The following is a 14089-nucleotide window of genomic DNA, read 5'->3' on the forward strand; positions in this document are numbered from 1 at the left end:
AAACCCACGAACCGTGAGATCATGACCTGAGCCGAAGTCAGATGCTTAACCGACTGAGCCACCCAGGGGCCCCAATACTATACAATAGTTTAAAAGCATCAGGTAGATCTAGACTGTCTGTTGTGGCCACCAAGACAATATTAGGTGGGGGGAAAAAGCCACAGAACAGTAATCCTATGATCTCCTTTGTATTCAAATTCACACATAGGTACGAACACATGCACATACAGAAACAGAAGGCACACGGTTCCCGTGGTTCCATCTGAGAAGGGGTGGGAATGTGGGCTTTCCCATCTTCCTGCACGTTCTTATATTCTGATTAAATCATTTGCAGCAAGAATGTATTTATGTACTACGTGTGTGTGTTTTAAGAACTTCTATCTGACCAAAACAGAAAATATACTTTACATATATATACATATCAAATAAAAATATAGCATATAGATCCCTATATCTGCTCCTAGTCTCTGGCCCCCAGGGTCAGTGAGAGTTCAGCATGGCCTCCATGAACTGGAACACTGTCTGGAAGCCCTAAGATGCATTTAATAGGAATGAATGCAAATCTCACTTTTAGTTTTTTAAAAAATCAATTGCATAAATGCAATTAAAGACTCAGAATAGAATCAAATCTTAAAATAAAAGATGAAGACTTTGCTTGATCATAAGTCTTAGTATGGGCATAACAGTGGGATGCAGATTTTTAAAATAGTCCCCAAACCTTAGTTTGTATTGAAAGAAACACTGTGTGTCTGGTGGGAAGTAACTGCGTCCCCTTGTGCTAGACAGGCTGTCACCTTTGGCAGTATCGTGTTCAGCTGCAGGGACATACCTAGGCATATTGAAAACCTGCATTGTCTAGAAGGCAGAGATAAGCTGGATAAAGTTCTAGAAACCGAGTTATTCCAAGGATGATGGAGGCGACTGGGGTGTTTCATAGTTGGTGGAGGGATGTTTCAGTGGCAGCACAATAGCCATCTTCAAACATGTGAAGGGCTGTCGTGTGAAAGGGAAATTAGTTTTGGTTTATGTCTCTCCAAAGGGTAGCTCTAAGTTCAGCAGAAGACAACAACGTTCACTCCACATTCTTTCGTAACACTGGGAAGAAACTTTCAACATCGAGAGCTTTCTAACCAGAGCAGTCCAACCACAGAAACAGGCGACAGCTGAGAAATGACCACTTCCTTGGTAGAATGGGAAAATCCTGTTGGGGGTCAATGGTCAACAAGCCAACGTACAATTATCCAACCCTCGTGTTCCCTTTTGGCAATGTGTAGGGGAGGAATAACCACTTGAGTTATTTATCTACCAATTATTTTCTTCAGCCTGGATGTGACTACAGTTCTTGACCTGAATTTTTGTTCTTTTGTGGAAAGAGAAGAGAACATGTGAGGGAATACAGATCTAACCCTAAAAACTAAGAGGTGAATGGAGTAAAAGAAGACTGGGACCTGGATCCTCAACCAAGAATCTATTCCAGATTGGGAAGCTGTACCAGTCAGCATGCCTATGGCTAGATGTTGTCAGCTGAACCCCACTGCACATTTGTTTGCCTGTTTGTTTGTTGTACTTTACTTGCTGCTGCCTTATGCATTTTCTTGGTAACCTGGTAAATATTCATTTTTTAGGAAACAAAGATGAAAAACCATATCCTTCATCTGCCTAATGATTTTCTCTGCCCGATCAAAGGGTTAGGAAATTTTAAGTTGTTTTCTGTTGACCAAGGAAGGTAGTGGACAGCAGGCTTAGTTCTACTGTCAAAAGGGTGAGTTTCAGGGACTGGATGGGGTGATAGTCAAAACTCAGGGTGCAAATGTACAGAAGCAACCCCAGACCTTGGCGTCCCTTCCCTTCCTCTGAAGTCATCACTGTCCTGAGTTAGAGGCTGCTTCACCCCACAAACACTGAGCAGGAAAGTCCCGTTGGGTGGGAGCCCATACTAACTGATCCCCGAGGTTATCTGTTAGCCCCGGCATTGGATATTTTGCTCCTTTGTCTTTTCTTAGTTGTTCTATCTCTCTGACCCCTTTTCTTGCTCTCTTCACTCCTCCTCTCTCCTCTGCTTCTCACTCTTTATTGTCCCGTGAGAGAGAAAAGAGCAGTAAGAGGTGGGGAGAGAGGGGGACGAAGGAGATGGTGGTAGCTTGAGGGAAGAATGGAGGTCTCAGAGGGAATGCAGGAGAAGTGGGATAAGAGTGGAGCCAAGGAAAGGGGGAAGGAAGGAGAACGGGAGAGAATAAAGAAGGAAAAATGAAGAGCAAGGGGAACAAAGATGGCGGAGAAGGAAGGAAACCATAGGAAGCATGAAGAAGCAATCTGAGAACTGCACCCTTGGCTACTTTTATGCAGTGCAGGAAATCTTAAGTGGATTGTCTCCTGAAAACAAGAACACAGTGCAACCAAGGGCAGGAGCTGTTTACATATTATGTTCCTTTTATCTTCAAAAAGAATTGGAGGAGATCATAGGCCCAGATACACTTAGAGCATTCAAAGAGTGAGGGCAGCAAAGAAGGGAAGGGTCAAATCAGATAGCGCTGAGGAAAACCATTCCCGTGGAGCACAGATTTTTTCTTAGCCCCTGGACTCCAAGAAAACCGTATCAGATGAAGGACTCTGCAGGACTCATCAGTCCCGGGTTATTTTCACTGTCCTTTCTTATAAGAGACTCTCAATAAAAACTGAGAAGACATGTAAGAGCGTAAGGTTACAAAGATATTTCTTTCCCATGCTCCTAGTTTTTATTCTTAGTAACTTTTAACTTTTTCTTGAGTGTCTTTTAATTTTGATACTATTTCAAATTTACAGACATGTGGCAAGAACATCACAAGGAACTCTCATTTACCCAAATTCTCCAGTTAGGGACATTATATCATGTTTGCTTTATCATTTTCCATTCTCTCTCTCTCTCCCCCCCCCCCCACACACACACACCATCCCCCGCCCATCTTTTTGCCTTGAATTGTTTGAGACTAAGTTGCAAACACTGATGCCCATTTACTTCTAAACACACATGAAAGTATTTGGTTGGGAACCCGGAACAATACAGGGTAGCTTTGTGGCTGTCACTGATACCAGACTATAGGGAAAGAGCTTAGTGGGGCGCTCCATTTGGAAGGGGAGGAGGGCTAACCAGCTGGCCTTAAGCTGCACTGTTTTCTTCGGTTTGTTTAGGCCAATAAAATCAGCAAAATCTTCCAAAGCAGTTTCTTCCCACGCTTGACATGGAATTGAGAAAACATTAGTTGTTCACATCAAATTTTAAAACAATGAAAGGGGAGATGGTTTTGGTAGGTAACACTCCTGGCCCCACCTGTCTCATTCTAAGAGCTCCGAGGACCACTACTACTTAATACAAAGGCAGAGGATCCAATCATTGCCAGCATGCACAGGGCTTTGTTGATCCTAAAACACACTTAATTTTTTTTAACGTCTGTGAAACTAGAATATGTCTTATTAATCAGTGGCATCATTACAAATGGCAGCCGCCCCCGCCTTTATATTAATGCATAAAATAACAGTGCATCCCACCAATGATAGCTTCTGAGATTCGATGAAATGAGATAGATTTTTTTTTCTTTTTTTTTTTTTTGGCTCTATGCTTCCTAGCCTGTGTATTACCAGGAAGAAGGGAGTAGAAGGAAGTCAGGTGGGGCACAGGATTTGGGTGTGAACTCCTAAGAATGCTCTCAATTCCCAGCACGTGATGTCAGCTTCCTACTGCTGCTCCCTCTGCCATATTCTCAGTTGCCTCGGACACCTGGCACATCTCCCGATCTCTGTTTCTCTGCCTGCTAGCACGGGTCTGACTACTGATTCTTGCGCATCCCCCATGTCAAAGGCTTGCCAGAGACCGTTTCTTCTACTCCACTCTCCTCTCAGGGCCTGTGAATATGTGTGCTTGGAGGGGCTTGGAAGAGCACAGGCTTCAGCCACGAAATTGACACGGGGATTCTGCTAAAGGGAAAAAAGCCCATCAAGAAAACCAACCTCTGGGGTGCCTGGGTGGCTCAGTCGGTTGAGTGTCCGACTTCGGCTCAGGTCATGATCTCGGGGTTTGTGAGTTCAAGCCCCGCACTGGGCGCTCAGAGCCTGGAGCCTGCTTTGGGTTCTGTGTCTCCCTCTCTCTTTCTGCCCCTTCCCCCCCCCCACCAATAAACATTTAAAAAAAATTAAAAAAAAAATAGAAAACCAACTTCTAGCCTGATGACATAAGGGTCATCATTTCCTGGCTATTGGCTCCAGGTGTAATGCATCTATCTGATTTGCTGATTTAAAATGATGATGATGATGATGGTGGTAGTGGTGGTAATAGGTTTGGGGTATCCCTCAACCCATAAGGGAGTAATGGATGGAAGCGAGACACATGAGGACTGAGGGGGGCTTTTATCTCTGGCTTCCTAGCATGTTCCCTCTTCCCCCATCCCTCTTCTCCTGATACCAGACCCAGACAATTGACCACAAGGGTGGGCATGTTGGAGTCCTTCCAGGACTGCTCATGGCCAGCTTTCCTAGCACATGAAGAGTCTCCAGAACAAAAGCCAACTGGACACCAGCAAAATAGAGATTGGGGAGAGCAGCCCCACGTCCTTCCATCCTGTAAGGTACCACGGTTACCCTTCCCTGCGCATGAGACAGGACATTCCTGTTCTGTTTAAACAAGCTTAAGCGGGATTTCTGTTCTTTGGAATCAATACAATACAATCTGCTTTAAACTCTCTCTCTAGCTGAGCTGTTCTTTTTGAAAGTTATTTGCACCAAAACAATTCAAGTTTGAGATTTGGGCGGGGGCTATTCCCATACCCTGGTTGTTGACTGAAAGGAGATACCAGGCCTTAAATCCTACCGGCTTTGGTTGAGAAGTTGTGTGGATAACTAAAGAGCCTGCTGGGGATTCTCACTAGAGGGTGGGCCCTACCTTGGGCTGGCCACTTTGGATTTACCCTAGGTCTCTGTCAGGTACCAGCTGGGTCCTCTAACAGAGGTCTCTATACCACAAAGCCAGAGAGAAACTGAGGCCTGCAAATTCTGAAGGTGTTAGTATAGCCAGTCATTCTGGTTTGTCATGATCGATAAGGACCTGTCTTTTTGACAGCATTGGCTCAGCTGGTTCCTCTGTTATTTATTTATTTATTTAGTAAGTAAGTAAGTACTTCCCACCCAGTGCAGAGCCCAATGTGGTGCTTGAACTCACAACACTGAGATCAAGATCTGAGCTGAGATCAAGAGTGGGACGCTTAACTCGCTGAGCCACCCAGGCACCCTGGTTCTTCTGCTTTTTTAAAGCATGTCCTAGAACAAGAGCTGAGCCCAAGGCACCACAGCTTGGAGGCTCTGCTTAAACTATTTGCTATGGCAAGAAGGCATGCATCTAGGTGCACCTGGGTGGCTCAGTTGGTTAAGTGTCCAACTTCCGCCCAGGGCATGATCTCACGGTCTGTGGGTTCAAGCCCCCGCACTGGGCTCTGTGCTGACAGCTCAGAGCCTGGAGCCTGCTTCAGATTCTGTGTCTCCCTCTCTCTCTGCCCCCTCCCTGCTTGCACTCTGTCTCTCTCTTAAAAATAAATAAACATTTAAAAAATTAAAAAAGAAGGCACACATCCAGTTTATCTAAAAACTACACAGCATTATTCAGGAATTATTAACCGGTCTTCAGAACAGCCTTGCGTTCTACTTTTGAAAACAGTAATTTACTTGGTTTAAAGGCAACCTGCATTTGCTCTGCTTCCAGTAGAGATACTGTGCTAGAGGCTTTCGGGAATGTTGATAGCTCAGAATTGGCATTAGCCCATAGACAATTCCCGTCTACTAAATTAAAGCCTACTGAGAGATTGATGTGTTCAGCAGTCTAGAACTGAATTATTAGGCAAGGGTCTTGCTAAAGCTGAACATCATAAGGTTATGAAACTCATTTCCAAGGATGTGTAGGCCAACACAGCTCTGAGAAACCAATGCTTACTTACCCAGTTGCTCAAAAACAACCTCATCAGGGATCTGAGTACTCCAGTATAGGCATGAAGTCCTGTTCAGAGGACCTCTCAAAAACTACTGAGTGGAGGCTTTTACAAAAAAGTGTTTTCTTCTCAGGTCAGAGAGTTTATTGTTGGGTTTCAGTCTCTCACAAAGCCTGATTTTCAGACACCTCTTTATGCTTCTTTAAAATTTAACCACTTATTTCAAGGGCAGCTATGAGGCATAGTCCCTAGGCCTCCCTCATTCAAAATCCATTTAATTGCAAAAGGTGACCACACTATTTCTTCTTTGTGGTCCTCAGAATCCTCACTTTGTAAACAAAAACAACCATTTAAAACAACTCTTCCAGCTGATTTTTTTTTACTGTTTATTTATTTTTGAGAGAGAGAGAGACACAGAGTGCAAGCAGGGGAGGGGAAGAGAGAGAGGGAGACACAGTCTGAAGCAGGCTCCAGGCTCTGAGCTGCCAGCACAGAGCCCCATGCCCGGCTGGAACCCACAAGGGTGAGATCATGACCTGAGCCAAAGTCGGAGGCCCAACCGACTGAGCCATCCAGGCTGATTTTTTGTTTTATTTTTTTTTAACGTTTTATTTTTGAGACAGAGAGAGACAGAGCATGAACGGGGGAGGGGCAGAGAGAGAGGGAGACACAGAATTGGAAACAGGCTCCAGGCTCTGAGCCATCAGCCCAGAGCCCGACGCCGGGCTCGAACTCGCGGACCGCGAGATCGTGACCTGAGCTGAAGTCGGACGCTTAACCGACTGAGCCACCCAGGCGCCCCTGATTTTTTGTTTTAAAGGCAGGCAGGAAAGAAGGCATTTGTGCCTTTTTTTTTTTTTTTTAAATCTAAGGATTTCCTTCCACATAAACTTGTATTGATGGATCTGGAAAAGGACTCGGTGGCTTCACATTCTGGCTTCACCTCTTGATAGCCGGTAAGAGGTGGGGAGGGGAGAAAATCATCCCACGGGTCATGCAAGCATTTCAATCACTTTCTTGAAAACAGGAATCATTTAAGATTATACTGTATGGCTGTAATTGTATTTTTACAGCGTGTGTGAGATCTTGGTTAAGTCACATAACCTCTCTGAACCCCACATGTGTAAACGGAGACACAATAGAACGACAGAGATTCCCGTCACCCGTAAACCTCAAAGCTCTGGAGGTGTCACGTGGTAAGCACTCAACTTTGACACGGCCACTTGAAGATCCCGGAGGCCCGGAGATACAATTCCTACCTGGTTAACCACCAGCCGTCCCACCCTTCCCCAGCCTGGCAGAGAAGACCTTTTCTCTCCAGGGTCTTGAAAATGCTCGGTACCAGCCAGTAAGCAAGGACGCCTCGGGCCGGGGAAGCTACCGCGGCCCCAACGCCTGCGGCTTCCCCTTTGAAGCAAGCGTCCCCATCTCGCGCTCACACGCGCTCGGGGCACTGGTCCGCCTGCCTGACCCGCCGGGGTGCGTGCGCCGCGCTGGGTGGTGGCGGCCTCCACCCATCCCTGGGCCGCCGCCCCCGCCGCCGCCTCGGCGGGGCAGGTGCCGTGAGAAGCGCCGAGGGATATGACCGGAGACGACTTTCCAGGAGCCGCGCACGCGAGGCAAAGCTCCGCACGCAAGGGGGAGGCGACTGCAGAGGAAACTTTTCAACCCCATAAAGTTCGCAGGCGCGCGATCTGCCTCCCGCTCCTCCTCCCCCTTCTCCCTCCTCCCTCTCTCTGCTCCTCGCCCCCCTGTTCGCCCCGGTTTGGCTCAGCGGCGGCGCTCGGACTCCGCCAGCGTTGGGCCCCGAGCCTGGCAGTGGGCGGCGCCACCTGGGGTGGGGGTGGTGGCTTGCTGCGCGGGAAACCTCGCGGCCAGCTGCGTCCCGCCAGCGCTGGCCTTTGTGTGCTAAGGACGGTCGGGGCCCCGGGGCCGGGCCGCAGCCCCGCGTCTTTCAGGGATTCTTGATCTCGCCGCCCGAGGTGGAAGGAGAACTTAGCGTGCCAAAGGGCCTCATCCGAGGGGCCGATTTGTTTGCAAGAACGTTAAAATAAAATAACTAGGGAGGCTGTAAGGCAAGCCGCCACCACAACCCGGCTTTCCATGTTCCCAAGCTGACAGGTTCCCTCTCCCGGCCCGGAAGCCCGAGGATTCCAAGCGGGTTTGTCTCGAGAACCAAGCTCAGTCACCCAGAGGGGGGTGGGGGTGGGGGTGAAGGTCGTGCGCTCCGGGAGGGAGGCCTGCTCCCATGGAAAATGCCGCGCGACCGGCAGGTTCTGTCCCCAGCGCGCTTCCGGGAAACTGCACCTTCGATCGGGAGGGACTGATTAAGACTGGTTTTCTGGCGGACGGTAAATTCGTAAAGCCAAGGCCGTCGGGGAGCGCCGCGAGCGCCTCGCGTGACCTCCCGAGCGCGGCGACCCAGGACTTGGCCCATCCCGGCGCCCCGCCCCCCGTAAGCCCCGCCCCCCACCAGGTTCTACTCCGCTACACACAGACCTTAGCAGCCAGATAGGAGGGGTGGCGCGTTCGGATCCTCTGGCTTGACTGTGTGCAAACGGGCCACTCCTCTGCGACCCCAGCTGTCAGAGACGAGCGGGGGGCGTGAAGGCTAGGCGTTGACTCCACTCGTCGACCCCAGTCTCAAGTGCGCATGCTGTGAGAAAACCCCAGCTCTGCTGAGGCCCCAGGTGCAGCAGGGCTGGGCAAAGGAGGCACCCTTCTCGGTCCTCATCCCAATCCCAGCGCCCCTGGCTCGGACGACACCTAGAGGCTCCAGAGTGGGTGTTCAAGCTCCCAGAGCAGCAGGTGTCCAGGCGAGGCCTCCGACTTCCTGGAGACGTCTTGCTCTCCACGAAGGCTCCAGCCCTATTTCGGACCCGGCCATCCCGCGCCGCTGGAAACCGCGCCACCTCGCAGGTCAGTCTATCCACGGAGCCGCCTTCCCCCGGCCTCAGGGGGAACTGAGAAGGGAACTGAGCGCCTCCGCCTTGATGCCCTTCGGGTTGTCCCCGAATTGCCGGAACCGCTACGAGGCAGGGGTTGGGGTGGGGACGGACAGTCCGGGTCACTGAGAGGACGCGCTCCTTCCCTTCTCCTTTGGGGAATGGGTTTGGGATTCGGGAAAGGCGCGTCCTCTGCTGCTTCCCCAGTGAGCCCTCCCTGACCTGCCCCACGCCGGACCTCCTCTCTTCCCAACAGCGCGAGGGAACCCGACGCCTAGAGGGTAGGGGCGTGGGGCGCCCGCTCCTTTCTCTGCACACCTGAGTGTCACGCCTTCGCCCTTCTCTCTCCAGCATGGCCACCGGCCTCGGTCCCGACGCTCCCCTGCAGCCGAGCGCGCTGTCCACCCAGCTGACCACGCTCCTGCTGCTCCTGTCGGTGCTGGCCGCGGTGCACGTGGGCCAGTGGCTGCTGAGGCAGCGGCGGCGGCAGCCGGGGTCCGCGCCGCCCGGCCCCTTCGCCTGGCCGCTGATCGGAAACGCGGCGGCGATGGGCCCGGCGCCGCACCTCTCGTTCGCGCGCCTCGCGCGGCGCTACGGCGACGTCTTCCAGATCCGCCTGGGCAACTGCCCGGTGGTGGTGCTGAACGGCGAGCGCGCCATCCGCCAGGCGCTGGTGCAGCAGGGCGCCGCCTTCACCGACCGGCCGCGCTTCGCCTCCTTTCGAGTGGTGTCGGGCGGCCGCAGCCTGGCTTTCGGCCAGTACTCCCAGAGCTGGAAGGCGCAGCGGCGCGCGGCGCAGAGCACCATGCGAGCCTTCTGCACGCGCCAGCCGCGCAGCCGGCGAGTCCTCGAGGGCCACGTGCTGGGCGAGGCGCGCGAGCTGGTGGAGCTGCTGGTGCGCGGCAGCGCGGGCGGCGCCTACGTCGACCCGCGGCAGCTGACCGTGGTGGCGGTGGCCAACGTCATGAGCGCCGTGTGCTTCGGCTGCCGCTACAGCCACGACGACGCGGAGTTCCGCGAGCTGCTCAGCCACAACGACGAATTCGGGCGCACGGTGGGCGCGGGCAGCTTGATGGACGTGCTGCCCTGGCTGCAGCGCTTCCCCAACCCCGTGCGCACCGCCTTCCGCGAGTTCGAGCAGCTCAACCACAATTTCAGCAACTTCGTCCTCAACAAGTTCCTGAAGCACCGAGAAAGCCTGCAGCACGGGGCCGCCCCCCGCGACATGATGGACGCCTTCATCCTCTCCGCGGGGACTGCGGAGGCGGCGGAGGGCTCGGACGACGGCGGCGCGCGGCTGGACATGGAGTACGTGCCGGCCACTGTCACCGACATCTTCGGCGCCAGCCAGGACACGCTCTCCACCGCGCTGCAGTGGCTGCTCATCCTTTTCACCAGGTAACACCTCCAGGAGGCGTGGGCCGGGCCTTCCTTTCCTCCCCTGGAAAAGGCTAGAATGTGCTGAGGTCGCGACGGACGCCCAGGGTTTGGGCAGGGTTTGGGGTTTCGCGACAGGTCCCCGTCTCTCGAAGCAGAGATCGCGGCCGGAAAGCGCAGCTCGGGAAGGCAAGGTGCGGGCTGAGACCGCGCGCGCGGCCCGCATCTTTGATCTTGTCGCCCGCTGCCTCTCCAAGTGGGGACACATTTGTGAGAGCCCCGAAAGGCAGGATCTTTTAAGTGTCTGCAGATCAGCCCCGATCTCTGCCTCCCCGACACAGCAGAGGCAAAATTGGCACGCTTCCGAAAGAAAGGGTAACGGGCAAATATGTTCAATAAACACACGAGCCTGATGGGCTCGGCCTGTCACCGGCGCAGATCCGAGGCCGCCCAGCCCCGGCGCTGCAAGCCAGCCGCGCGTCCGGGCTTTGTTCCCGGGCAGAGGAAGTGCTCGGAGGCCGGCCCCGCCAACCGTGAACCCGACGGAAGCTTTAGGAAGGCGGCCAGAAACTAGCGGGTTGCGCTGGGTTAACGAAAACGCCGCGCTAGCAGTGTGAGAAGTGTCTGGGTAAAAAACCGGAGAAGCAGTCACTTTTACCGAGCGCAGAGCAGCGTCTCGAAAGGCAAACACGGTATCCAGGAGGCGCCCGCGGACAGACTTTTCTGGTCCCTGGGCCAGGCTTGGTTTGCGAGCCGGTCGGCAGTGCCCACGTTGATTAAGGTCGCCGACCTCTGGGAAGGAAGCCCTGCACGCAGGAAGCAAACAGGTTGCTGGCATGGGGTGTTGCCAGACGTAGAAACTAAAAATAAATTACACATTGGACATACTTCTACTAAAAGATTAGCCATTGTTTACCTGAAATTTAGATTTAACAGAGCAGCCAGGTTTTGTGGGCATCTCTGCTCCAGGGGCAGATGTCTCACTAAAGGCAAATTTTGGTTGCCTTGAGAGAGCAGAAATCCTGGTTGTACCATTTCTTGGTGTGCAAGGAAGTGGTGGGGGGGGGGTGTGCTGAATTTGTTGGTAACCCAGAAATTGGAAGGCAAGGAGCACTTCTTTTCTTATTAGAATCCTGCAACCTGTGTGTCCTTGGACTGTGCTTCTGCTTTTATAAATTGAAGTTTTTGTATATTTGAAATTGCTTTTCAGCATTAAGTCCCCAGAAACACTATGAGCAATGAGCAAAAATCAAAAAGAAGTCCGTAACAGATCAGGAAGAAGACATCCCAAAATGAGAGCGATGGGTCGTTTGCACCCGCCATAAACATCTTTTGAAACTGCCTTTTTTTTTTTCATTAGAGACTGAATTGGGCAGCAAAAGTAAATAAAACAATTTTGGAGTCACTTTCAGTTCAATGTAGCTGGTGAATACATTTTTCTTCAATTTAGCGAAGACAGTAGGACAGGGATTGGCAAATTACACTGCTCATTTTTGGATGTAAGTTTTTTATCAAAATACAACCATGCCCACTCATTTATGTATTGTCTATGGCCGCCTTCATAGCGCAAGGCAGAGCTGGCTGGTTGTGACAGAGGGTTTGGTCTGCAAAGCCTAAAGTATTTACTATCTGGCCCTTTATGAAAAAGTTTCCAGACTCCTGAAGTATGCTATTCGTGAAGCAGTTTTTTAAATCACCCATAATTTCATCCCATACATGCTTGAATTATTTTTCAGAGATGCAATAATTATTTACTTTATTTTTTAACTTCTGGCATTTTCACTTATTGTAATGGACATTTCCCCATCTTTTAAACTTTATTGTAGTGACTTTTGACGGTTATCTAATATTTTTGCCGTAATAACACCATTATATATAATCGCTTCTTTTAACATTGTTGACTGCCTTTTAAAAATTTTGACTGTTGTTGTAGTCAGATATGTTTGCACCTGTCGTTTCCTGCACATACATTTCTGGACATGGATTACTGGCTTTAAAAAAGGAGTGGGGAGGAGTTAACTCCTATGCATCTTGCTTAGTGCTAAGATTTTGTTTTCCAAAAGGACAGTACTATTTGTATCGCTGACAGTGAATAAGCATTACAGCTTGTACCATAATCTCTTGAACGCTGGGAATTTTCTTTTAAATTTAGACGATCTGTACCTTTATCTGTTGGGATACCAGTTTGTATGAAGTGAGGGCAGTGTGTCTGCTGGAATTAAAAGGAAGATGTGTGTGTTGGGCGGAGGAAGGACCCATTTGGGGGGCTGCTTTTTTATTTTTATGGGTCCTGGGTGGTTTTGCCACTGTAGATTTATTACCCCATGAAAACTTTTTAATGATATTTTATTACTGTTTGTTTAAAGAAAAATATATTAAAATTATATATTAAAATATTCTCTTTGACCTAAACGTTTTTGTTTTTTTTTTTAAATGATTTTAAAAGAAAGGAGAACATTTCCATGGGCTCCTGAAAAGTATTGTGGGTCCTTGGCATGGTCTGCTGTGCCTCATGGAGAAGTTGGCCTTGTCTGTTTGGAGCTTTTTCAGGCTGAGAAAACTTAGACTTTTTTCGACTTACAGTAGGAAAGAGAGCATTAGCCATGTGAGGCTTATTATGGGAAATAGAGCTATTAATTCATCCATCCATTTTAGTTTTTGTGTGTTTGTTTGTCTGGAAATGTTAATTCAGCCACTGATTCAGACAAAGAAAGTGGAATTAAATGGTCATGTGCTTTGTAGATGAAAGAAGAATTACTTTTCCCCACTCATTTTCTCCTTCTGCATTAACCAAACAGGTATCCTGAAGTGCAGGCTCGGGTCCAGGCAGAACTGGATCAAGTCGTGGGTAGAGACCGCCTACCCTGCCTGCAAGACCAGCCCAACCTGCCCTACGTCATGGCCTTTCTTTACGAAGCCATGCGCTTCTCCAGCTTTGTGCCCCTCACCATTCCTCATGCCACCACCACCAGTGCCTCCGTCCTGGGCTACCACATTCCCAAGGACACAGTGGTTTTTGTTAACCAGTGGTCCGTGAATCATGACCCGGAGAAGTGGCCTAACCCAGAGGACTTTGATCCAGCCCGGTTCTTGGACAAGGACGGCTTCATCAACAAGGACCTGGCCAGCAGCGTGATGATTTTTTCAGCAGGCAAACGGCGGTGCATTGGGGAAGAGCTTTCCAAGACGCAGCTCTTTCTTTTCATTTCCATCCTGGCTCATGAGTGCAATTTCAAGGCCAATCCAGACGAACCCCCGAAAATGGATTTTGATTACGGTCTGACCATTAAACCCAAGTCATTTAAAATCAACGTCACTCTCAGAGAGTCCATGGAGCTCCTCGATAGTGCTGTCCAAAAGTTACAAGCTGAGGAGGACTGCCAGTGTGAGGCCAGAAGCAAGCTGGAATGTTAGAAGTACTCAGGTTTGGGGGGATAGGGAGTAGAATTTTCTAGCTCCTCTGTGTCACTTTCTCGGTTAGCCTCTAAAGTGAGCATAGACCAGCTGACCCCCAGATGATGTGCTTGACACATGTGTGCTCAGACGAGCACTGGGCTACGCACGAGCTTCTAGAAGATTTTTTGAATCAAAGAATTAAAGGGTCCAAAGAATTTTTATGCATAAATCAAGGGCTGGTAACAATAATTTCTTGAGGGAGCATCCTTTGGATTTAAACACACATAAGCATAGACACAAATGACCTGATGAAGAAGTGTTTCAGTAAAAATGCCTTTGTGGGTGAGATCCAAGATTGATGTTCTGTGTGCTGAGATCTGGTCCTTAGAAAATCACATTAAGCAAAGTTTCAAAATATATTGT

At 50.1% G+C, this 14089-nt stretch overlaps 1 protein-coding gene across 1 annotated transcript; it reads left to right on the forward strand.

Annotated features, from left to right (window-relative positions):
- Positions 1-9245: 9245 nt before the first annotated feature.
- LOC124502968 (cytochrome P450 1B1) lies at positions 9246-13695 on the forward strand. The gene is made up of 2 exons (XM_047067658.1): positions 9246-10291; positions 13069-13695. Exons 1-2 carry the CDS (start codon positions 9246-9248, stop codon positions 13682-13684), a joined length of 1662 nt encoding a protein of 553 aa, XP_046923614.1. The 3' UTR covers positions 13685-13695.
- The last annotated feature ends 394 nt before the right edge of the window (positions 13696-14089 follow it).

Source organism: Lynx rufus, unplaced genomic scaffold (genome assembly GCF_022079265.1).
Source record: "Lynx rufus isolate CCGP_SWC_20201006 ecotype Redwood Valley unplaced genomic scaffold, mLynRuf1.p SCAF_8, whole genome shotgun sequence".
NCBI lineage: Eukaryota > Metazoa > Chordata > Mammalia > Carnivora > Felidae > Lynx > Lynx rufus.